Here is a 26,867-nt window from a genome sequence, read left to right on the forward strand (position 1 = left end):
TGAGGTGGTATCTCATTGTGGTTTTGATTTGTATTTCCCTGATGGCAAGTGATGCAGAGCATTTTCTCATGTGCATGTTGGCCATGTCCATGTCTTCCTCTGTGAGATTTCTCTTCATGTCTTTTGCCCATTTCATGATTGGATTGTTTGTTTCTTTGGTGTTGAGTTTAATAAGTTCTTTATAGATTTTGGAAACTAGCCCTTTATCTGATATGTCATTTGCAAATATCTTCTCCCATTCTGTAGGTTGTCTTTTAGTTTTGTTGACTGTATCCTTTGCTGTGCAAAAGCTTCTTATCTTATTTCACTAAGTAAGGTTATTTTTTTAAAAGGCAAATAAATAAATAAATAAATAAATAAATAAATAAATAGCAGTGTGTGTAATTCTTATGTCTCTACCTGATTGACATCACAGGTTTGTTGTGATCACCCAGCACAGGCATGCGAAGGTGTATCGCAAAGCAGGTGCCTTTCAGGAATGATTGCTGGTGACGGTGTGGGAAACAGTGATGGCCAGGACAGTAGCAGAAGGAGTGACCCTAATTTACCGAGGATTATGTGCCACATACTTGGCAAATAGCCCTCTGTTTGTTATGTTGCTTAGCCTAATGACCACACTAACAGATAGGTACTGTTTTTTTAAAAGACAGTTTTTTGATATGTAGTTCATACATTGTAGAGATATCCCCCCTTGGAAATGTGTAACTCGGTGGTTTGTAGTATATTTCTGGAGTTGTGCAAACCTCTCTACACCTAATCTGAGACTGTGCATCACCCCAGAAAGAAACCCCTGACAATCTCCATCCGCCCAACCCCCATGATTCCTAGACCTCATGAACCTTACTTTCTATCCCTATAGATTTGCCTAATCTGGCAATGTCTCATAAAAGGAAGCATGCAACATGTCGTCTTTTGTGACTGGCTTCTTTCCTGTAGTATAATGTTCATGTTGTAACATGTATCAAAACTTCATTATTTTTATTGCTAAATAATAATCCATTGTACATATATACCATATTTTTATTTATCCTTTCAGCTGTTGGTGGATGTTACTGTCTGTACTCTTTTTGGCTGTTGTCAATAACGGTGCTATGTGTGTACAAGTTCTCATGTAGACATACAGTTTTCTCTTGGGTTTATACCTAGAAGGGTAATTGCTGGATCCTATGGAAGTTCTATGTTTCATGTTTTGAGGGATTTCTGGACTGTTTTACACATTAGCTTTCCCATTTTGTATCCTCCCAACAATGTATGAGGATTCTTATTTCTCCACATTCTGGTCAGCTCTTGTCCATCCTTTTCTTACAGCTGTCCTGGCAAGTATGAAGCAGTGTCTCACGTGGATTTGGGTGGCTGCATAGAGATCACTGGATGATAGTTTGTTTTTATTCTTGTCATTGTTTAGTTAGTGTTTTTTTCCCCCTTTCCTGCACTTTGAATATGGCATCCACTGCCTCTTGACCTCTGTCGTTTCTCAGGAGAAGTCTGCTGTTTATCTTCTTGCAGTTTATTGTGCATAGGAGTTGGGATTTTTGTATGGCTGTTTCAAGATTTTCCTTTTGTCTTTGTCTTTCTGCATTTTTACTGTGACGTGTACAGGTGTGAGTATCTTAGTGTTCATCCCACGGTACTCCCATGATGGATATATTGATGTGCTTGTTACTGTACTACATTCTTCTGAGGCTCCCCTCATTTTCCTTAATTTGCTTTTTCCTCTGTGTGTTTCAAATGTGTTTTCATCCTTCTCAGTTTATCTTCAAATCCACTGATTCTTTGCTGGCAGCTCAAATCTACTATTAAGTTTCTGTAGTGAAGTTTTTGTTTGCGATATTATTACTTTTTAACTTTACTATTTAACTTAATTTAAATTAATTATAATTTCTATTTGATTATTTTTATAATTTCTCTTATTCTGTATTTTGGAAGACATCTTCATTAGACCTAGTTTAATTCTTTAGATGTAGTTCCCTTTGGTGCTGTGAATATATTTATAATAGTTGCTTTGAAGTATTTGCCAATAAAACCTAACATCTGGGTCCTCTTAGAAGCAGTTTCTGTGCCTGTATCTTTTCATGTGTAGGGGGCCACACTTTTCTGTTTCTTTGCATGTCTCACAATTTTCTGCTAAGGATTGAGCGTCACAGAGAATATACTGTATAGCAACTCTAGATACTGGCCACACTCTGCCGCTCCAGGGCTTGTTGCTGTTCTGTTTTCACTTGCTGGTTTAGTGACTTGGCAGGACTAGTTCAGAGAAGTCTGTTCTCCATGTAGCGTGCAGCCTCTGATGTTGCTTCTTGCAGGGTGCAACCTAGAGCATATGCACAGTCTTCCAGGAACCTGTGCTGGTCTGCGGCAGTTGGTATCACACCACCTAAATCTGTGCTAACTGCTAGCTGATTGTGCTTTTTATCTGTTTATTTTGTACAACACCCTTGGGCATGAATTGCTCTACTAAAGTATAGCACCTTTGGAGGGTTAGGGACAAGCTCCTGCATAGCTGCTTCTCTTCAGTGAAATCAAACTGGAGCAATTTTTGATTCAGAGTAATGGTAATACAGAGAGAGAGAGAGAGAATATTTTTAGCAGTTAAGTGATAATTTCACTGGAGAGAAGATCTGTATCACCCCTCACACTTACATTTGGGGAATCTCCACTAGGTGCTTTTATTAACACATTTTACAGATCATTGCCCAAGATCACTTATCGTCCCAATTTTACAGATGACTCCCAAGATAATTCTTAAAAGAGTGGGATTTGTGCGTAGGTAACCTGACTCGAGAGAACCCGCACTTCAAACCACAGAACACTTTTACTTCCCAGTATCACCAGGCTACTGCTGCCCTATAGGGACCTGCAGGATCATTTACATGAATTTTCATGCCATCAACTCTGAACGTTCCTGTAAGGGGTCATGATTTTCTCATTTGGTTTCTGCCTCAATGCCCCCTTCCTCCTCATGTAGTCCTCTCAGAACTTAGTCTCCCCATTTATAGTGTAGTAGGAGCTTCTCTTAAAATATAAATGGATTCATCATGTAATTATTTATTTACAGATTTGGGGTTTTTAAGAAGAGTTTATTTATTTATTTTGAGAGAGAGAGAGAGATAACACAAGTGAGGGAGAGACACAGAAGAAGAGGGAGAAACAGACTCCCCGCTGAGCAGGAAGCCCAATGCAGGAACTCAATCCCAGGACCTTGGGACCAGGACCTGAGCCAAGGGCAGACGCTACACTAACTGAGCCACCCAGGTGCCCCTACAGATGTGTTTTTTTATATAGGTGGTGAGCTCTTCAAGAAACCTTCTTTTATTCATCTTTGTATCCCCAAGTTCTTGTTAACATAAGCCAACATTTTTTCTTGCAGTGAATACTTGTATTTCAAATTTACCAAAAAAATACTATATTTTCTCTATACCTCTTTGAGGTATAATAACTATGCAGTTAATTTTAGAACTCATTTTAAATGATTTCTTTCCATGACTAATGCCAAACCCCCTGAATTTTCTGTTGAAGCTTTTAGTTTACTCAGAAATGTTTTTTTCTGGTAGGATTTCTGGCAAACTTTTTAAAAACTCCCATTAGTCAAAACTGTTAATGAGGTTCCTTTAGATATGTATTCTATTGCATATGACAGGATTAGATTTTCTTAAAGGATTTTATGCAAGTTCTGTACTTGGATTATCACTTTAGCTCCTCCCCCCCGCCCCCCCCAAAGAATAGCAAGTGTGTCAGTTACCCTTGGCACAAAATCTGTGTGAAATTTAGCTCCTCTTACATAAAGCATTGTGTTTATTAGAGCTTTAATGCATAGGATACATATCACTTCTCCTAAAATCGAATTATTCTTTTGCTTTCAACAATGTTGGAAAGCTTGTAAATGCCACAGTGCTCTGCTGTGTTTAAGAATTCCCTCACTTGGTTGGAGACTTACCCAGAGCCCTGGTTTGAACTGTCGTAGGTTTGATTCCCAACCTCAGACTCCAGGGATTCTCTGGAAACTCTAGTCATTGAGAGTTTTTCTGCAGCACCCAATAAATCCTAGGAAACTGTCTGAAATATTGCCAGACTTCTAGCATACTTTGAGAAATATTCTGGAGCCAGTAAAATAAAGCAGGAGCAGAAGGGAAAAACCATCGCAAGAATGGTCAGAAGAGATGAGTTTTTAAGAGCAGCATCACAACCTGAGAAGGCTGGTGATGGGATAACCAGGTTGGAAATATGTGAGTCTCAGGAGGCATGTAATAAAATAATAGAAAAACTAAGGTTTTAGAGGAAGTAGAGCCAAAGTTGGTAGTTATTAGGAAATTTAAACGTGAGTGTGGGGAACCAGAGGAAAGCACTGCATAAATACATATGTTTTTGCTAGTTCCTGCTAGTTCCTTAAGAATAAACGTAGTAAAGGGTGCCTGGGTGGCTCAGTGGGTTAAGCATCCAACTCTTGACTTCGGCTCAGGTCATGATCTCAAGATCCTGAGATTGAGTCCCATGTTAGGCTCCATGCCCAGCAAGAGCCTGATCAAGGTAACATTTTGATAATCTTTTATACTTGAGGCGACCAGAGATTTTTCTATTAGCTTACCATTCATTGTAAACAAAAATGAGATTATTAGAGGAATTTAATTATAAAATCTATAGTTTTGTTCCAATCCCTTTATTTTCCAGATGATGAACCTGAGCCTCAGGGGGGTGCCGTGACATGGCCGGTATCATCAAGCCAGGTAGATTTAGACAGGTGTAGGACGCACGTGTCCAGATTCTCTGCCTGGTGGTTTGCACTGATCACACTGGATGCTCATACTTGTTCGTATACTGGGGAACCAGTTGAAGGAGTGTAAATGTTAGAATATTTGGCAGAGATTTTACAAATAAAGTAAAAGTAAATGATGTAGGCCAGATAGCAGTGGGGAGGGGACAGATGGCAGGCTTCCCTTCTGCTTGGTGGTCAGCACTGCAGTCCTCATCAGGACGTTTCCCCCAACACCACCGAGGACAGCCCTCACATGGACACTCATGGTTGGTAGAATATTTGGTGAAACGATCATTAGAAGGTGCCCTTATGTCCACAACCAGCATGACTAGGATTTCCTCCATCGGCAACATCTGCCTGCGACAGCCAAACGGGTCTCCTTGAGGAAGCAGGAATGTGATTCCTGTGGTCCTTTCCTCTGGGGAATAATCCACGTCTAGGATCCTCTGAAGGACAAGGATACTTGAAGCCTGCTTTTCTAGGGAGTGACTATTCTAGAGCAAGTCCAGCCCAGTCCAGAGAGTAAGAGGATCCTGCCTGCCTGAGGTTCAGCCAGAGCAAGACAGTTATTTTCTTCTTAACTGTCACTTTCCGTGACCGCACATCTCAAAATGCCAGCTCTTCCCCTGCTCCACACATACTTCCTAGCCTCTTCCCTGCTGTGCTTTCCTCGCTCTCCACTGTTGCCTGTATCAATCATGGTCCACTTAGGACACAGAAACCACACAACTTGAGAGAAGTAATGCAATGCACTAAACAGGTAACCACTGAAACATTAAGAAGAGAGCACTGCAGCTTTACAGGATAGCAAATGCAGGAGGAAGCGGCCACTGCCCCTGGGGCGGGGGGGCACCGAGCAAAGAAGTTGTGATTATTGCAATTCAGCTACCTGCTGAGGCTTCAGCTCCCAGGGGGGCCGGGGGTGGGCAGCTGGTGCTGGACTCTGAGGGGGCTTGTGCTGGTGCTTCAGGTGACGGTAACCTGGGACAGGCCACTGCTGCCCAGGGAAGAGGTGGACAGGAGCAGAAAGGAGATGGGAGGTGGGGCGGCAAGGCAGGAAGTGTGGAGGGGCGGGGGGGACGGGGCAGGAACTCGTTCTTCCGCCTCCCCCACGTGCAGCCCATCACTGGAAGGCCTGGGATCAGCAGCCAGAGGAGGTGGCAGAGCGGGGCGGTGTTCCCAGTGTTCCCGGCGTGCCCACGCGTGGCTCGTGGAGCGCAGGAGGGCAGCTGGGGGCTGAGCACACTGGAGACATTTGCTGTTCTACTGATGCTCCATTCCCCTGTTTTTCCAGGTAGGAATCATTTTTACTGATTTTGATTCCTCTAATAATAGTCATCATCCTTTGTCCTTTTTTGAACATATTCTTCACTTACTTAAGAGTTTACTTTTTAAAGGAAAAACAGCGTATGTTTTAAAGACATTAAATCAAGTAAATCCACCATTTTAAAATCGTGAAAACTGGTAATTTCAGATTATTTTTTCTATAATTTCTATGAAGTTATAGGGAAACTAAATAAAAATATCTCATTTGCACATTCATAGTCTCAAGAAATGTAGGCAGGATTCTTCTTTTCCTTACCGTCAATTGATTATAAATGGACATATCCAATAAGGTATACATTGTCAATATAGTTCAAAAATTATCACTTTTAAAACAAAAATTAAACTAAGAAAGTTAAAAAAGGTCCACATGCTATTACAGAGTTTATAGTGATGCTATAATGACTGGCTGCCCTTAGTTTTAAAATGGTTCTAAAATAGCAGAGAGCTTCAATAGGCAATGATGTGATATAGCCAATCATCCCGATTTTCTGTCATTGAATAATTGTATCTTCAACCCTTAATACATTAGAAATTTGGAGCAAAAACATGTAAAATGAAATGTAGTTTAAGAAAGTTGGTGATTTATTTTAGTGCACAAAGTCTGTGAAAAATATTTGCCTTGATGACCTTAAGGTCATGTCATTCCATTGACCTTACATTTCCACTTGAGTACATTGTATGTTTTCTCTCTTAACACAAAAAGCAGGGTCTGTCCCTCAACTATGATAAGCCACATTTAAGTTCATGGTTCTCAGGAATCCTTTCAGGACCTCCAGCACCCAACAGTGCTCCTGGCCCATGGAAGGAATTGGATGGATGGATAGATGGATGGATGGATAAACAGATAGATGGATTGTTGGTGGATGATGGATGGTACATGAATGGATGGGTGGATGGATAAATGAATGGATGGGTGGGCAGATGGATAAAAATTCCTTGCTTTAGGTATGAGTTCCATCTATGCTGGAGACAGTTCCAGTATCCAGAGAGAGGGTGGAGACACTATAAAAAGCTCTATCAAGAAACAGTTTTTTTAAGATTTTGTTTGTTTGTTTGTTTGTTTGTTTATCTATCTATCTATCTATCCACCCGTGAGAGACACACAGAGGCAGAGACACAGGCAGAGGGAGAAACAGGCTCTCTGTGGGAAGCCTGATGCGGGACTCAATCCCAGGACCCTGAGATCATGACCTGAGCCGAAGGCAGAGGCTCAACCACTGAGCCACCCACGTTCCCTATCTAGAAACAGTTCTGAGTTTGGAAAGCATGCACTTGCCATACAGTCACCACATGGATCCATGTCTCCTGGGTTCCTGGGAACATACTTCCACAGCAAGGAAGAGAATAATGCCAGTGCTGTTCACATTCACATAGTCTCAGGAAAGGACCCCTGCGAGTGAGCACTTTTCCAGGCCTACCCATATGAGTAACTTCTCTAATGACAGAGAGAGTCTTTAAACAAATTTTAAATAAACATTGCAGTATATTTGACAGGTGACAGGATATGATATAATTTATATAGAGTACAGTTCAAAGAACTAAGTGGATTTGTCCACCTCTTAGCTTGTTATGTGTTGTTGAGTGAACATAAGTACACAATTGTGTCTTTGTGTGTTGGACACATGTCTTCTTTAGTTATCTAGTTTATGACAAGAGCGGGATTACCTATTGCACATGAGGATTTCTGAGGAAGGGTATTCTTTCCAACTTGAATCCTTCTCAAAAAGTGATGCAGCACATTTATTCTATATAAACTTACAGGGATAAAAAGCTGGCATTTACCATAAAACAAGAAAAAATCCATTTCTACTTTGTTATTTGTTATATTATTTGTTATATTAAATATTAAGCATTTTTAAAATTGAAATCCAGAACCAAGCTAGTCAATAAGGGGAGTCTGCTTCTCTTTCTACTTCTGCCCCTCTCCACTGCACGTTCTTTCTCTCTCCCTCTCTCTCTCTCTCTCTCTCTCATAAATAAAATCTTTAAAAAAAAGAAAGAAACTGCCCATGTTGCAGTGTAAGCAGGTTCAAGTCAACTTGAGGAACCAGGAGATAGAGTTACACTGACCTTCAGAGAAGCCTCATGGATAAAATGGGGATAAAATGAGAAAATATTTTATTTACACTAGAGCTTTTTGAGTGATTTACTTGAAAGCACTTCGGATGATAAAAAGACATATCATTCGAGCAAACGATTTAAAACACAAGAGTGTTTATGCAACATTTGGAAGCATAGATTATGCCCACGCGTTTATGATGTCTTTCCTCAACACCTGGGAGATGACTTTGTGCTTAATAAGGTATCATAAATGAGGAAGTTGCCCAGAATAGCTGACATCTTGACTCTGCATTCCCCCTGTGGCAGCCGGAGGAGCCAAAAACCTGGTTTTATTTGCAGAGATTAATCTCTAACTGAAGCTGGGGGAGTTTTGACTATTCCCATTGCAGGTCATCATTAGGTAATAAAATGAAGAATGATGGATTGCAGGATAATAAGCCAGAAGAGAAGCTAGGCTATTTTACAGCTCAGTTCTGTGACCAGCTGAAACATGCACGTATATGTGCAAATATTAGGAGAGTAAATTGTGAATATTTAAATATGTAAACGCCTTGCCGGGTAAGGGTGCCATATGCAGAACCATAAGTCATCGTGTGTTCCTTACGAGGGCCAATACTATAAGTTAGCCTTTCCTTCACCATCTAGTATCATTATTCTGAATTTCGAATATTGCTTTGGTACATAACATAATTATATTTACAACCTAAAAACTTTTTTGGGTCTAATATCAATCATAATTTCCTACCTCTGCCTTCAGTAATCCAGTCTACTGTCCACTGGGGAGAAGCTTAGGAGCTTACTCATTCTAATAAAATTGAGCTTACTGATCCCTAACACTTTCAAGTTCCCTGTGGTCAGCCCTCTGAAAGAGTAATATCTGCGTCACATCTTCCTCTACCAGAGGAAGAACTAGAGCCGCTCAGTTTATGAGATTTTTAGAAGATAGCTAATGCCCACGTATTTGAAATGACTCCCAGTCTAGAGTCTTGAAAGAACTGAATCCCCAGGCTGCTGAGGCTGCAGGGACTTTGTGGGGCAACTGTTTTCTCTGAATTTTGTTCTAAATACAGACTAGGTCATGTAAAAGTTTACATGTATGTAGGCTAATGAAAGGACTCCTTATATTTATTTTATACTTATTTTTTTAGATTTTATTTATTCATGAGAGAGAGAGAGAGAGAGAGAGAGAAGTAGAGGGAGAAGCAGGCTCCATGCAGGGAGCCTGATGCGGGACTCAATCCCAGGACCCCAGGATCACACCCTGAGCTGAAGGCAGACGCTCAACCACCGAGTCACCCAGTTGTCCCTATTTAGACTTTAGAAACTTAATATCCCAGCTTCACCTCAGGGTGGAGTCCCATGTGTGCACCCATGGCTTCAGCCTCACAGGAAGGGTCGGCGTCCCTGGGACGTCTGCGCCTTTAGATGTATAGGGAACACACAAGTTGTGAACTGATGTGGGCACTAATGTCTTCAAATGTGAACCATTTTAGTAAGAAGAATTTGATGGTGTCACAGATTGCCATTTAAATATAAAAATGTCTTAAGGCCTCCCTAAAATTAAATTGTTGAGAGCCAGTCTTCGGTCACATACAAACCAACCAGTGAGTCAGGTCATATAAGGAGACTTTAATCAAAGTGCCATGGAGTCAGTAACACGATCAGAAGAGAATATCCGTTCTCCAACCAGGAGGACCGAGCAAGGTTAGTTACATCTTGAGATGGTATCACGTTCTGTTGTATCCTTTGCAAATTAATCCCCTCCTCTGGCAATTATTCACAGTTCGGATTTCATTGTCAGCCCGTGTGCTATGAAATGGATTCGATTTAGAGATTTGCAAGGGGTCAGTTTTGTTTGATCTCGGTTTCAAAGTCAGCCCCAGCCAACTTCTGCTTTCTCTGGCTTCAGCCCTTTTATCTGCCCCTTGTCACAGGTGTGGCCCCGTGGGCTCTGTGAGGGGATGGAGAGGCCGAGCCCAGCTGCTGTGGACCCGGTGCGCATGTGGGGAACCTTGTAGCGTCCATCAGTGTAACTCACGGTTTACTCTTACATTTTGGAAAACAGACGTGGCAGTGTCAAAAAGTCTGGCTGTTGGTGCCATCATGCAATCTAGATGCTCGTGGGGGAATTCCTGTTCAGCTGAGTGCAGGAATCCAGTGTGCACAGGCTTGTAACCCACCCTCCATCCGCCTCGGGCAACCAGTGTGCACAGGGCCATAACCCACCCTCCATCCACCGTGGGCATCCAGTGTGCACAGGGCCATAACCCACCCTCCATCCACTGCGGGCATCCAGTGTGCACGGGGCCTTATGCAACCTCCAGCCAGCGAGGGCATCCAGTGTGCACCGGGCCATAACCCACCCTCCATCCACCGTGGGCATCCAGTGTGCACGGGGCCTTACCCACCCTCCATCCACCGCGGGCATCCAGTGTGCACGGGGTCTTATGCAACCTCCAGCCACCGAGGGCATCCAGTGTGCACAGGGCCGTAACCTACCCTCCATCCACGCATGCTTCCTATTCTGTTGTCATGTTAATCATCTCCTTAGAGCCTAAATTTTCAGCTCATGCCCAGACAGTAGCTTCTGGTAATATTTCTTCTCTCTTGGGAAAAGCAAACCATCCTTAGACTTTGACTTGCTTGGCGGGTCTTCTGATACGGGGTTCCTGTGCTCCTGGCAAGCAGACAGTGCAGGGCACGGGGATGCTTTCTTGCAAACGCGGTTGACCTGGCTGTTTTCTCTTCCAGCATACCCACTGCTTTTCTCCAGCTCCTAAACCAGAGGGTGGGGAAGAACCTGAACCTGCAGTTCTGCTAATCCTCTGTGTGCCCTGGTCCCCCTGTATCATCATTTTGAAAAGGCCTACTTGCAACCTGTAGTCCGTGTTTGGTTCTTGTGGAGCAAACACATGGTGAATTCTGCTTTCCCACAGGAACGTTTGTGTTAATGTATGTGTCAGTGATGCAGTTTCATGCTTTTAAGTAAAACATGAAAATGGGTCCATTATAAAGAGGGAAGATAACTGATGAGCACCTACTGTATGCCTGGAATTTTTGCATGCAGATTCATTGCATACCTCACTACTGCATTTCATTGTACTTGCATATTGAGAAGAGCTTTTATTCCCAGTTTGTGTAAGAGAGTCTGAGAATAAGACAGATTATGTAACCTGCCTACAGCTGCCATCTAGCAAGGGTCAGAGCCTGATTCTGAGATATGCCCGTTGGATCACAGAACACATGATGGGCCTTGTCCCCATGCACCCATCTCCCCACCCAGGGACATTGTCTGTCTGTGTCCTTGGAGTCTAATGGGTTGGACAACATTGGACCTTGTCAGCACAAGGAGAACTTAGGTGTCCAACACCTGGCTTTCAATCACTTGGGTGCCTGTGTTGGGGGTAGCTAGTGTTTCTGCACAGTCTTGCTCAGAAAATCCTGATTCCTCCTGAGAATTCTGGAGAGCTTATGTGTCTGTCACAGCTCCAGTGGTTATCAGCTTACAGGATCATATGGGTTAGTAGTAAAAAAAAAAAAAAAAAAAAACCAGAAAGAGAGACACACAGGCAGAGAGACATAGAACATACATGGAAAGCATTTTTTAATTCAAAATTAATCAAGGAAGGCTACAGAAATTTCAGATTTTAAATAGTGGCTGGCCCCCCTAATTCAGCCTGGCTCACAGCTGGTGGGTCCCACGCATTTCTTGTGGACACCTCAGCAGTATTTCTAATGACATTATATCCTTTCACTGTGCTTGAGCCAGAGACACACGCAGAGTATTGACAGAAAGGCAGCTTCGAAGCATTGTGGTAACGGCCACCGCTGGCTGACCAACAGGGAACAGAGAGCTGGTCCCCGGGGCATTCTCTTACGTTTTCTCTTGTGAAGAAAAACATATAACTTGTCAGGGATTGTCTTTGCTAATGAAATACACCACACTCCTTTAGAAACTTTTCAACTGCTGGATTTTGGGGAGGTGGGGTTGGTAATGAGCATGAATAATTCCATAGGCCTGGGAGCTGCCCTGTGATCTCCAGGTTTGTGACCCGGGCAGGGGCATGCTCTTGTTTGTTTGTTTGTTTGTTTGTTTCTTTCTTTCTTTCTTTCTTTCTTTCTTTCTTTCTTTCTTCTTTCTTTTTCTTTCTTTTTTTCTTTTTCTTTCTTTCTCTTTTGCTTTCTTCCTTTTCTTTCTTTACTGGCATCTTTATTTTTTTAATTTTAAAATTTTATTTAAATTCAATTTGCCAACATACAGTATAACACCCAGCACTCATCCCATCACGTGCCCCCCCCTCAGTGCCTGTCAGCCTGTACCCCATCTCCTTACCCACCTCCTCTTCTGTAGCCCTGTGTTCATTTCCTAGAGTTAAGAGTCCCTCAGGGCGTGTCTCCTTCTCTGATTTTCCCACTCAGTTTCCTTCCTTCCCTTACGGTCCCTTGTACTATTTCTTATATTCCCCGTATGAGGGAAGCCATATGATGATTGTCCTTCTCCGACTGACTGGGAGCTCAGTGTGTAGTGTCTCTAAAAGCTCCACTGAGGCCCCGTTTACACAAGAGAACATTAGGACGGCCAGTGCAGAGGACGGTGACTGGTCAGCAGGTGCACGACGCGCCCACAACCCCATTGTGGGCTCTCTTGCCGCCCCCGGGGACACCCGTGCCACCTGCAGGCCCTATGGTGCCCACCCCAGCCCGCAGCCCGTTCTGCTTCCTGAATAACAATTTTGTGTGTTCTGCATGTTTCTTAGGACTCGACTCACCCCGTACGAGGGTTTGGTCTGCCTGCTCCGGCTCCTCTGGATGCACTCAACCCACCCACGTGCACCAGCCTTCCCGTGGCCAGTGCGGGCTGTGCTGGCTTTATCTGGTCACTCATGGATGGACGTTTGAGGTGTTCATGCTTGATTTCTTTATTCCCCCAAATCCCGCCTGACAAGTCTGTTCTGAGGGTTATTTTTTTTTTTTAAGATTTTATTTATTTATCAAGAGAGACACAGAGAGAGAAGCAGAGACACAGGCAGAGGGAGGAGCAGGCTCCCTGCAGGGAGCCTGATGTGGGACTCCATCCCAGGTCCTCAGGATCACGCCCTGGGCCTGAGGTGGGTGTTCAACCCCTGAGCCACCCGGGTGCCCCTGTTCTGAGGTTTACTGATGATGATAAGGGCATCCAGTTCTTGGAACCAAGGCAGGGCCATGATAGGTGATCAATAATCAATACAAGCCTTTTAATATGACTAACACAAACAGGGTGTGACCAGCCTGGAACCTGGAGATGAAGGGGCACCGTCTTGAGGGACTGAATGTCCAGTTGGGGAGAGAGATACTTCCAGTGGCGAGTCAAGCTGGGAAGACAGTGGATGTTTGGGCTCAGTGTCCACTGGATAAGTTCTTGTCAGGATTTGCCGCATGCCTACAGCGGTGCAGAGGGAAGGGTGCCACCGAGTCACACACGGGGAGGGACTGAGTGTGTGCAGAAAGCATGGCTTGTAGAACCAGTTGACGACACCCTGGGGACCCATGACCTCTGATGAGAAACACATGTGGCCACCCCATGCTGTGACTGTCACCCACTTCTCTGCCCCGCCGACCCAGGCAGTGGCTGTCCGGCTCTGCTCTGACCTCCCCACTCTGCCCTTGACCTGTTGGCTATCCTTTCCCAGCGAGCACAGGGGTTTGCACATTGCCTCCAGTCTTCTGCAGCTTTCCACAGGCTGCCCCCATTTTTTAGAAATACATTCTGCTGTCTTGATTGACATCACTAAAATCTCTCTTTCTCTCTGTCTCTGTCTCTTTGTCTCTCTCTTTGCCACTTTTGCACTGGGAAATAGCTGTGGGTTTATCCTCTGAAAAGATAGGACCTGGGTTTCAGGACCCCCACACAGTTGCCCTCACCATCTGAGGAGAGGCAGAGTCAGGACTTGAACATGATCTTTGGCCTCTGGAGCCACCATTTGCCATGATTTTGTTGCTGTGGGTGCCACCAGGCTAGAGCTAATAGTGCCTGGCATTAAGAGCAACAGGACAGCAGGCAAGTCCCCACTCCCCCCACCCCATCACTGCAGAAAGCCCCAGGCCATTAGAGGGTGGATGGGGTGTGCATTAGGAAGCAGGGTGAGTGGGCATGGAGGCCCTGAGGCCAGAGCGAGCCCCGTGTCCCTGGGACAGGAGCAGTGGCTGGCACTGTGGAGCATCCTGAGTGCCTGGCAAGACCTCGGGAGCAGAGCCCAGGAGTTAAACCAACACAGGCCGGAGGGTGATGCTCCTGGAAGCCTGAACATGCCCAGCACAGACTGTGTTTTCAAGTCAGAGGACATCGCTGCAAGGTTGCAAGTAAGGAGAGATCTGGTTCATGCTTCCTCTATGACCCCTGGCCCAAATTAAAGGTAGAGAAAAATCAGAAGGAGAACCAGAATGGTATCAGCAGATGGTGAGTGTGGCTCTCTGGGAGTGGCCGTGGACACGGATCACAGGGATGGTTCGGAAGGTTGTGCAGTTTGAACAAGCTCCTGCCTGATGGTTGTTGTTACTGTAGTGATCATCAACCTCATCATCATAGGCTGGCGAATCTGTCACTTGTGGATATTTTGCAAACACACAACATCAGCGGCTGCCATGTAGGGCCATAGGGCCATTACGGTGGCTGTAGTCTCTGTGTGGCCCACAGCCTCCCCTCCAGTACCCTCATGGCCCACTCCTCATCCAAGACCTAGATGCCACCTGCCCTGCGAGGCCTACCTGGCTGCCTTGTTCCAAACCAAAGCCTCCTTTCACGTCCTCCTAATGTCCTCTTCTTTCTGTATTTGTTTTTGTTTTTGTTTTAATAGACATCCTTTATCGCAGGAGGCTTAGGTTTACAGCAAAATTGCTGAGTTTGCACTGACCCTACAGTCACCCAACATCCGTAATTCACATTTGGGCTGCCTGTTGACATCATATGCTCTGTGGGTGGACAAAAGTTAGTGACGTGACTCCAGAACAGTGGTATCACCCAGAGTCATTTCAGTGTACTAAGGTCCTATGCTCTGGCTTTTTATGCCTCCTTCACACTGACCCCTGATGTCCACTGATCTTTCTCTTTACCCTCTGTAGTTTTGCCTTTTCTGGACTGTCCTAGAGTTAGAATCACATAGCACGTGGCCCTTTCAGGTTGGCTCCTATCATGGAGTAATATGTATCTAAGGTTCCTCTGTGCTTTTTCTGGGCTTGATAGCTCACTTCTTACTAGGGCTGCCTGGTGTTTCATTGTATGGGTGGACCCCAGTTTATTGACCCATCCACCTGCTGAAGGACATCTTGGTTGCGTATTAGTACAGCTGCTATGAATATCTGTGGGCACATTTTTTGTGTGGACATAAAGTTTTCACCTCTTTGGGTAAATGCCAGAGAGTATGATTGCAGACCTTATAGTAAGAGTGTGTTTAGTTTTGTAAGAAACCACTAATCTGTCTCCAGAGTGGCTGCGCCGTGTTGCATCCCAGCAGTGAGCTCCACACTCAGCAGCACAGGGTGCTGTCCCTGTTCTGGGTCCTTCTCATCCTAATGGGTGTGCGGTCTTGTGTCACTGGTGTATTCACTTGCATTTCCCTTATGACGTGTACAGTGGAACTTCTTTTCATAGGCTTGTTTGTCGTCATCTGCATATTTTATTTGGTGAGGTGTCTGGTAAGGTCTTTGGCCTGGTTTTTAATTGTGTTTGCTTTCTTGTTGTTGAGCTTTATCATTTTCTTACCATTGTGTCCTTGATCCATGATGACTTTAACATATAGTTTCTCCCAGACAGTGGCATGTCTTATTTTTCCCTCGACCATGTCTTTCCCAGAGTGGAAACTAAATTTTAATGAAGTTCAGCATATCAGTTATTTCTTTCATGGATCATGTCAGTGGTGTATCTAAAAAGTCATTGCATACCCAAGGGCATCTAGATTTTCTCCTCTGTCAACTTCTAGCAGTTTTATAGTTTTGCAATTTATAGTAATACAGTTGAATTAATTTTTGTGAGAGGGGTATCGTCTGTGTCTAGATTCACTTCTTTGCCTGTGGTCATCCAGTTGTTGAAACAATTGTCATTGCTGCATTGTTCTGCCCTTGCTCCTAGGCCAGAGATGAGTTAACTGTACTTATGTGGGTCTGTTTCTGGGCGCTTTGTCCTGTTCCATGGATGTATTTGTCTCTGCTCCCTCTAGGAACACACTGTCTTCATTACCGTAGCTTTATATGTTTTGAAGTCCCTCATGTCGTGTCAGAACTATGGCTGGGGGAATCCCTGGGTGGCTCAGTGGTTTAGCGCCTGCCTTTGGGCCAGGGTGCAATCCTGGAGTCCCAGAATCGAGTCCTACGTCGGGCTCCTAGCATGGAGCCTGCTTCTCCCTCCTCCTGTGTGTCTCTCTCTCTCTATGCCTATCATAAATAAATAAATAAATCTTTAAAAAGAAAATTTAAAGAACCATGGCTGTTCTTCCACCTTCATATTGACTTGAGTGGTCTGCATCTTTTGCCACAATGTATATACCTAAGACTCATTTTGTTGATATTCACAAAATAATTCATTGAGATTTTGATTGGAATTGCATGGAATCGATAGATCGAGTTGGGAAGAACTGACACATTGCCTTTTAACTTATGATTTTATGTCTACTGTGTATTCTCCTCTCATTGCCCCATTCTAGACGGGAATTTAAGCTCCAAGAAGGCCATTTTATTTGTCTATTTTGTTCACAGTTGTATCTAGATTGTCTGGAAGAGTGTCTGGTTCATGACAAGCAATTGACAAATATTCTTTGAATTAATGAAATGAGTGAGTAAATGAACAAACTTACTACACGCTTCTTAGATGAGAAGGACTGTGAGCTTCTTCCCCTATGGAAGTTAATTCATGTCTCAGTGTTGTACAGCTCTGTAAGGGAATCTGTTCTAATGTTCAATCCATGGTATTTGGTCATAGTAAGCAGCAGCACTAAATTTAATGCCTTTACTCAATGACTTGCTTAACTATTTTTTTGTGTCTTGGGAGTGAATGGGAACAGGATCTGAGAATTTGAGTTTGAGCTATTCTTAGGTCAGATATTTTTGTGCCAACCGAAAGTAATCTTACTAGGCAATCAATTTGATAATATGTTTTGAATATTTCAGCTGGGGCAATTTGATAAAGATGTTAGTGGATGGATTTGTAAGATTGTTCCTAACTGTATGATACACACTATGATAGAGAAATGTTGTAGCCACCTCTCATGTATCTGGAAAACTAGTCTTAAAAAGTAAGCTCCTGAAGATTTATTACCAGTTCTTCTAGAGTCGCACTTTCCAATAAAGCTTTGTGACATGATGGAAATACCTGTATTGTCCAGTATGGTAGCCACTAGTCACATGTGGCTACTGAGTCATTGCAAAACTAAATTTTTAACTTTATTTTACTTCATTTTATTTGAATTTATATTTTATACTTACATGTGGCTGTTGAGCAATTGGAGAACTGAATTTTTATTTTATTCTTTTAATTAAAATTTAGGGGCCACCATTTTAGACAGTGTATGTATAGGTTTTCTGTCTAACAGAAACTTAAATACTTGTAATAGATGAATATGAAATACCACACAAAACTGAAAAACAAAAAAAATAGTAACAACAAATTCACTAATGAAAGTTGAGAATACATGTACAGTGACATTTAATCTCCAAAAGAAGTTTGATCTCCTATTATAAATATGTGCCATATTCCATATTATGGTCTATATTCTGAGCTTTTGCATCCTCGTTGCATTTTCATGAGTTTTGCTCATTTTGTTCTAAAAACCAGATCTTGGGCTTACTAGACTTCTTTGGTTTAATAATCACATTGTTCTACCATTTACCAATTCATACATTCTAGAATTATTCATTTATTTTTAATTAGCCTTTCTGGTTTCTAGGTAGCCATTCATTGCATTTTAAAAATTGTTTTGAGTGAATGCTTAGTTTGCTTCTCTTCTTTATTTCTTTTAAAGGTTTTATCTAATTATTTATTTGAGAGAGGGAGAGAGAATGTGCACTCCTATAAGTGAGGGGAGGGGCAGAGTGAGATAGAGAATCTCAGGCAGACTCTGTGCTGAGAGGATAGAGCCTGACTCGGAGCTCAGTCCCAAGACCCTGAGATCGAGACCTGAGCCAAAATCAAGAGTTGGAAGCTTAATTAACTGAATCATCCAGGTGCCCCTCATCTTCTTTATTTTAAAAAAGGAAAGCATTCAGGACTTGATATTTCTCCAAGTGCAGCATTAGTATATCTCACCATTTCTAACAGAACCAGGTTTTAATTTGATTGACAATCTCTATTGATTTCCAGTTTTCAATTTCATTTATTTCTGCTCTAATTCTTATTATTTATTTTCTTCTGATTACTTTGGGTTTAATCTGATTTTCTTGTTTCCTAAGGTGAAAATTTAGATTATTGATTTTAGATCTTTCTTCTTTTCTAATATATGCATTCAACACTAGAAATCTCCTTCTAAGCACTGCTTTCATTGCATCACACAAATGTGGATAAATTGTGTTTCAATTTAATTTAGTTCAGAATATTTTTTAACTTCTTTTGAATTTCTTCTTTGATCCATGCATTATTTAGAAGTGTGTTGTTTGATCTTCACCTAGTTTGAGATTTTCCTATTTTCTTTTTGATATAGATTTCTACTTTAATTCTCTTGTGGTCTGAGAGTGGATATTCTATGATTTCTAAACTTTTAAATATTTTAAAGTATGTTTTATGGCTCAGAATGTGGTCTGTATTGGCAAATGTTCCATGTGAGCTTGAGAAAGTATATATTCTGCTGTTGTTGGATGAAGCCATGTACAGAGATCTTACATCCAGGTGGTGAATGGTGTTGCAGAGCTTACTGATTTTCTGCCTGCTGGATCTCACCATTTCTGGAAGAGGGGTGCTGAAGTCTCTAGCCATAAGAGTAGATACATCTTTCTCTCTGCAATTCTAGAAGTTTTTGCCCCACATAGTTTGATGCCCTGTTGTTAGATGCATGCGTGTTAAGAATTGTTATGTCTTCTCAGAGACCTGACCCCTTTATCATTATGTACTGTCCCTCTTTATCTCTGACAAATAGCTTTACTTTGAAGTCTGCTCTGTCTGAAATTAATACAGCTATTCCGCTTTCTTTTGATTACTGCTAGTGTGGTATATTTTTTCCATCTATTGAGTTTTAACTTGTAAATGTCTTTATATGTAAAGGGGATTTCTTATAGATGACACATAGTTGGGTCTTGTGTTTTGATACATCCTGATGATCTCTGTCTTTTAATTAGTGCATTTAGACCATTCACACTCAAAGTGATTTTTGATGTAGTTGGATTAATATCGACGGTATTTGTTACTGTTTTCTATTTATTGCCCTTGTATTTTTTTCCTATTATTGTCTTCCACTCTTTTCTGCCTTTTGTGGTTTTAAATGAGCATGTTATATGATTGCATATAACTTACATTATATATTTATATAAGTTATATAACTTTAGTATATAACTTATATTTTTTTTCTTTTATTTTCTTTTTACATTTTTACTTTTGCCCTATAGTTTACCATATACATCTACAAGTAACCCAAGGTCACACTCAGCTACCACCATCACTAGTGTTATTCTCCAGGGGCCATAGTTTGCTAATACTAACATAGGGGTAGAGAGGAAGCACTGGTGTGTTGGCATATATATTGGAGTCATTTACACTGAATATTAATCTTAGCTAGCCCACTTACTAGGTCTACAATGTTGGGCAGTTTTTTTAAGATTTAATGTCCCTTTTATTTATTTTTTTAAAGATTTTATTAATTTACTCATGAGAGACACACAGAGAGAGGCAGAGACACAAGCAGAAGGAGAAACAGGCTCCTCAGAGGGAGACAGATGTGAGACTTGATCCTAGACCTGGGGATCATGCCCTGAGCCGAGGGCAGATGCTCAACCACTGAGCCATCCAGGTGCCCCTAATGCCCCTTTTCTTTAAATGGAAATATTAATTCTCATGTTATATGTTTGTTATTAGAACAGCAATAATGAATATAGCAAAACACATAGCACATTATGCAGCACATAGGTGGAGCCCAAGACAAAGTAACTAGTATATCATATCTATTTATGTTCATAATAGTACACGTAGTAAGTTATCTGCTAATTAACAAGCCACCTGAGAGAAAATAAAATAATTGGGTTTTGAGGTGACCCAATAAGTAACTCCCTATTTCCTTACCTCTTACTGTCCCTTTTCCCTTTTCCATACATTCTGTATTCTGAATGAATTATAAGATATGAACAAAAAGAGTAACTCAAATGGTACACATCTGTATCCTTTTTAAAATTATTGATAAAATTAGTTTTGGAGAAAGTGGAATATTTGTGCAGGTGAGTGGATTTCCTAAAAGTGGGACCCAATGTAGACCCATGCAGTCAGTGAGTTGCAAGAGATGCTAGACTCCTGACAGTCACCCTCCTGGGGGATTCACCCACCTGAGCTTATCCTATGATCAAGATCCACGAGGATGCCAGCTCCAAGGGTGGGCAGAGTCCTGAGTAGAAAGGGCTGTGCCTTCCATGCCCAGTTTTGAGTCCAGACTTACAAACAAGTTATTCCTTCCCTGCAGAGAAACAAGTGAGGGGCAAGGAGTTCTGTTGCCATGCTGAAGTGGCCATAAGAAGTGAGTGTGGGGCACTCACTACCAACACTCCCAGTTGAGTCTTCAAGCAGGGACACTCCTGGTAGGATAAATATCATTTCTGTCTGAGCGCTAATCATAAGTCATGTTACTGATAAGATTCTATTTTATAGTAAGGCAGGAAATATTGGTAATTTAATGTTGGAGTCTCTGTATTTATAGGCCTCTCCGTGCTTTTTATGTGTTCATTTGTTTTGTTTCTTAGATCCACATGAGTGAAATCATATGATCTTTGTCTAATTTCATCCAGGATGACACCCTCATGTTGCAAATTGCAAGATTTCTTTTTTTTTTTTTTTTGGTAGCTAAGTAATATTCCATTTTATGGACAGCTTTTATAAATAGATATAAACATATTGATATAAACCTACAAACTTTTTTTCCTTTTTTTAAACAGAAGGTATTTACTAATATCACTATAGTTCTGCACTTTCTTTTTTCCCCTAAATAAATTAGGAAACAATTCTCTATCAGTAACTATCTAATTGTTTTCAAATGCTGATACTGATTTGCAATAGATACAGTCTCATTATGATAACCTGTCTTCCATCAGGGGGGATTTCAAGTATTTCTTATTTGGGGGTTATTTTATTAATTTTTACTATGATAAACATCCTTTTACATATCTTGGGCATATGTGTTAGAATTTTTTTAGGGTAACTTCCTTGCTGCAGAATTATTAGGTCAAAAGTACATGTATTTACAATTTTGAGAGACACTGCCAATTCTTTCCAAAAGTGCTTCACCAGTTTACTAATTCTCCTCACATCTTGGTTGTAACAGGGTATATGCTGCCTTTTGGTCAGCCAGTAGGATGGCGTCTCATTGTGGTTTTCATCTTCTTGCTAAAATTAGAAGTAAAATCAAACCCTTTTTTTATAAACCTCTCCCTACCTGTGAGTTGCCTTTTTTCTTTTTTTGCCCTATTTTTTTCTTTCCATTTTTTTAAAGTTGTATTACTTCTTCATTTTTTACTAGTTTTTATGGATTGTTTTTAAGGATCGTGATTTTTGTCATCTGCATTTAAGAATTTTCCCTAACTTGTCATTTGACTCGATAGTATTTCTCACCATACTCAAATGTTGAATTTACCCAATTCTATCCATCTCTTTCTTCACAGCTTCCTGATTTTGTTCCATCTGCAAGTGTCTACATCAAAATTACAAATATATGTTTTATTTAATTTATTTAGTTGTTTTAAGTTTTGTTACTCTTTGCTGCATTTGGCCATTATTTTGGTGAATGGAATGAAGAAGAAATTGAGATCTGTTTTTTACCAAAGAGCCAACCAGTTATCTCAAGATCATTTATTGAATGATTCCCTTGCTTGCTTCCTCCTGAGAAATCTCTAATGTCAACTACATTTTCATATTATGTAGACATGTATTCTGTTTAACTGATTTTTCTGTAGAAATCTAGCAAGTTTTAATTGTGAACAAAACGGTCTAACACAATTATCCTACTTCTGAGCTTCAGTGTTTCCTCCTCGTACATTGCTGAGCGAGAAACAGCATTTTCTCAGCACTAGCCTCGCACACGTTTCTTCCTTCCTTACAAATGCAATACGAGTGTGAGATCAATTTAATGTAAAATGATTTACAGAGCTGGCCAGGAGAGATCCAGGCCCCAGGAGAGCTCCTTTGCAAAGTTTGAAGGACACTGGCCTTTTTTTCTGAAAGCCTGGTTAATAATCCACCCAGCTGACATCGCAGTGGTTACTGTGGGCAGGTGTGCGCTGGTCATTTGATGAGTGTCCAGATAAATATTCTTGGTTCAATAAAGAACAGCTTTAATAAGCAGACAACATTAATCTTCAGTGATTTATCTAACCTTTTAAGTAAGCTTGCAAACTAATGATACAGCAAGATAACAGAGTTACTTTCTCTGTGTTTTTTCAATATCTGTTGATTATAAGGAAATCAGAACATCAGGCTTAATCAGTTGTTATAGTCTCTGTATTTAATTAAATTGGGGATTGACTGCTTTGTTCATGAAAATTAGGAAATCTCGAGCTGCACGAAGTCCTTCTTGCCCGAGGATCTGGTCCTCTCAGCCTCAGGCACCCACAACGGAGCCTTGACCTGGGGGCGGGGGGCAGAGCAGGAGTCACTTTTGGGACTGAAGAGCTGTCAAAGGTCACAAGTGTTTTAGATGCAAAAGCCAGAAAGAATAAAAAGCAAGACAGCAGGCCAGAAGCAGGGAGGTGTTTGAGGTGGTGATGGTGGAGTTGGGGTGAACCAGCTCTCACACATCAGGGGAAATCTCATGCTGTTACGGTGAAAATCCCCAGAATTATCAGAAAAGAATCAGAGATCATCAGAGGTGAAGTATGATATTTTACACTCTTCGCTTCATTCACTCAGCAGATCTTTTCTGCATGTTTTCTGTGGATCATGCATTTAAACTACTTTCATTGTTAAGTCCTACAAACTCATGACAGCCAGCGAGCCTTATCTCCACTTCCTGGAGGGTAACACAGCACAGAGAGGCTGAGTAAACCACCGAAAGTCACACAGGAAACACTGCTGGAGTTGGATGGTGTGCTCTGGGGCGCCGGACTCAGCCGGCCACTCTCTGAGTCCACTGGGGCTCCAGTGAGACATGCCGAATGACACCTCAGATGGTCTTCCAAGGGATGATAAGAAATGCATGGAGTAGTTTCCAAAAGGGTTTTTTTTTAAGGTGAAAAATGAATTCTTTTTTTTTTTTTAAGTTAATACTTGAACTGGTTACCTTCAAAAGTGTGGAAAGCATCCTTGGGTGGTGTTATTGTACGAAGGGTGAGCACAGCCATGACTGCATTACTGCAACTCCATTGCATCTAAACTACTGCATTAGTTGAAGTGCAGAAGGATGAAGCTCTGCTGCCGCAGCTGCCGTGCCCTTCCACACTTGTATCCTCCCTGATATGGGACTGTGAACTTTAAGGTTCCCAAGTAGTCGCATGGGAGCTTCACTGCTAGAGTTTCTAGGGGACACACAGATTCCCAGGTTATTCATGGAGAGCACTGCTTGAGAGGCGCCTCCTCCGGCTCAGTGGGGTGGGCCAAAAATTCCAAGTGTTCTCCCTTTCTACTGCCAGGGGGTTCTCGGGCCCCAGGAGGGCCACCCCCCATGGTGCTGATGGCTTCCTTGATAACTGACCACGGTTACACCCCCACCCTGCCCTGCCAGCAGGAACTCCAGGGCCAGGGCTCAATCTCTCAGTGTCCAATAAACATTTTCTCTCCCATCCCCAACCCTGCTGTTCCTGAGCATTGTGTTTGTCCCTTTACCAAGATCTTCTTAGATCTTCTTAGATCTTAGATCGCCTGTCATCCCACCACATGCAGATATCCAGACTCACACAGGATGGCCCAGCCCAATGTGGAAGCTCATTTGGTGGGGAGGGTGCTCCGCAGTGGAAGTCAGACTCAGCCTCCTAAATCAGAGGCCTACTATGAACAGGTGCATATGCACCTGTTCAGTCTCTGTGAGTAACTAGTGTCTCACTCAGGGTAGTAAATTATCAAAGTAACTTTGGGGAAAATCAACATGATTGTAACACTGGCAGCTTAGTACCAGAGACTTCTAAGTGACCGCTGGACAGTTGTGCAGGAGCAATTAATTATATTCACAAATTACAGCTATTATAGAGTAACATTTACAAAGAGTATTTAAAAATTGTCCATAATCCCATAATCCAGCAATGCTGTTGACATTATTTTTGTGAGAATATGTACGGATTCTAAACACTTGGATGGCACAGAAAGATTCAAAGTTGCAAGCAGCTCCCTCTCATGGCCTTGCCCCAAAGACCACTGCCCACCTACATCGGCGATTGCTCTTGCTCCCCCAGGAAAGTTCTCTAAGTGCAGAGCATGCTTTTTTTTTAAAATGGAAAGAGTTGGGATCACACTGTCTATTATACACTTTGAAAATTAATCCCACTTGGAATCCCTAATAGTATAAATCGTCAATGTGCAGTTCCTGAGCCTGTTCTGATTTTGTGGGAATCCTTACACCCTACTGTCCAGCCAGGTTACCTTGGAAACAGAAGTGAGTCACTTTCCTTCTCTATTTCCTCACCTTTGACAGGAGGGTCATAGGATGGCCACCTCACGGAATTGCAGTCAGTGATTTCAACAAGGTTTTATATGGAAGATGTCAGCCATAGTCCCAGGAACTCAAGACAAGAAATTTGATTATGATTATCAACATCACATAATTACCTAGTCTTATTTAATGTTATGTCCTCTTCAAACATATGACTATACTTTAAAAACATTACCCTGAATTAATTGGTAACATTCTGATGATTTATTCTTGTTATTTTTTGTTTTGCTTGTACATTTATGCTGTTGTGCACAATACTGCAGCGCACAGTCACACGCATAGATCAGTGTGGGAGAAGTGCCTACAAGAAGCACTTGGTAAGAATCCCAAAAGGCTGAATCCTTAGAACTGACAGCACACTTCCAGAGTAGGGGATGTGGCAGGAGGCCATGGCAGCCGCCTCCTAGTTCTGCCCCAGGGTGCGCTGCTTCAGAACCTCACGCTGCCCTGGCTTCTCCAACACTGGTTATAATCAGGCTTTGAATATATTGGTCGCTCTAGAAGGTAAAAAGCAGTCCTTCAATTTTGCCTCCTTTAAGATTTTTTTTAGTATTCTTCTTTTTTTAAAAAAAAAAATTATATTTGTTTATTCATGAGAGACACAGAGAGAGACAAAGACACAGGCAGAGGGAGAAGCAGGCTCCCTGCGGGGATCCCTGATGCAGGATTCGATCCCAGGACCCCAGGATCATGACCTGAGCCAAAGGCAGACGCTCAACCACTGAGCCACCTAAGCGTCCCCTTTTTAGTATTCTTTATGCTACATTTGCTCAGCAGACGTGTTTGGTGTCTTTATGAGTTAGTTTTCCCCTATTGCCACAATACCTTGCTCAGAAAGACCTTCCTGATACCCTAAGGAAATTCTCTTGTGCTTCCTTCTGGATTAATCTTAAGTTACACTTTTATGTCAAGGGTCGCATTATATTCAAGTTTGAAAGGAGTTGTGCAAATGACTCTGGTGGGATTTAGATTTTCCCTTCCCATGTGGGGCCTGCCCTGCACCCACACCAGCATCTGAGTCTGTGCCCATGAGCTCTGTACGGAGAGCTCCGTGGGAACCTGGTGGCACGTGGTGGAACTCGTGGCACACCTGCACCCGGACCTTCCTGGGAGGATGCAGATGGGAAGGCTCTGCCACGGGTCTTTCCGGGCCTCATCCTTAGCCCAGGTGCTGGAGGCAAGAGGGCACTCCGGAGTGCTGAGGAGGTGGTGCTGGGGGTGGTCGTCCTCAGGGCAAAGGGGGTAACCCTCTTTCTCTCTTCCTCTCTTTTCCAGTCGGGCATGATAAGAACCCAAGAAGCAGATTACTTCCTAAAGCCACTTCCCCCCCACCTAGTGGGGAGCCTGCAGGACCCCGCTGGGGCTGGGCCCCCCTCCCACATACTATACAAGAGATCCACAGAAGTGCAGGCTCCAGGGGCTCCCCAGGCGGTCCTGACCCGGAGGGATCGGGAGCTGGGGAATCAGCCTCTGCGCAGCGGCTCGAGCCTCCAGCACCCACAAAAGCAGCATTTCTGTGGAAGACGCAAGAAATGTATGTAAGGGCGCTTCTTTTTGTGTATTTAACCATTCGGACGTTTATGTAAGCCGATGGGATGTTTTAGGTTTCCTTCGGAGTAGTCGGCCCAGGCGGTGGGATTAACGGGCCGTCCTTGCTCAGCTTAAGTGATGATTCCATCATCCGTGTGTTCGCTATGTCCCCTCTCATGGTAGACGGACAGATGGTGGTAGGATTTTAGTTTAAAAGAACCGTTCCCGGGGCAGATGAAATGACATACAGCAGAATCCACTGGCTGTCTTCTAGAGAAGCCTGGCATGTCTACTCAGTAATTCTGTTGTTCGGGGGGTCGAGATTTATTAAAGTCCACATAGTTTTCTGCCAGATAATTTATCTCCATACATATTTATATGCTCTACTCCACTACATCAAAAGGACAGGC

The 26,867-nt window shown here is 42.5% G+C and overlaps 1 protein-coding gene across 1 annotated transcript in view; it reads left to right on the forward strand.

Annotated features, from left to right (window-relative positions):
* ADAMTS16 (ADAM metallopeptidase with thrombospondin type 1 motif 16) overlaps window positions 1–26,867 on the forward strand; it is a 151,071-nt gene that overhangs the window by 10,577 nt on the left and 113,627 nt on the right. Inside the window, exon 4 of the mRNA XM_041731954.1 lies at window positions 26,203–26,461. Coding sequence (XP_041587888.1) covers window positions 26,203–26,461 — 259 coding nt within the window. The remainder of the gene's footprint in view (window positions 1–26,202; window positions 26,462–26,867) is intronic.

The sequence above is a fragment of the Vulpes lagopus genome, chromosome 17 (assembly GCF_018345385.1).
Source record: "Vulpes lagopus strain Blue_001 chromosome 17, ASM1834538v1, whole genome shotgun sequence".
Taxonomy (NCBI): Eukaryota; Metazoa; Chordata; class Mammalia; order Carnivora; family Canidae; genus Vulpes; species Vulpes lagopus.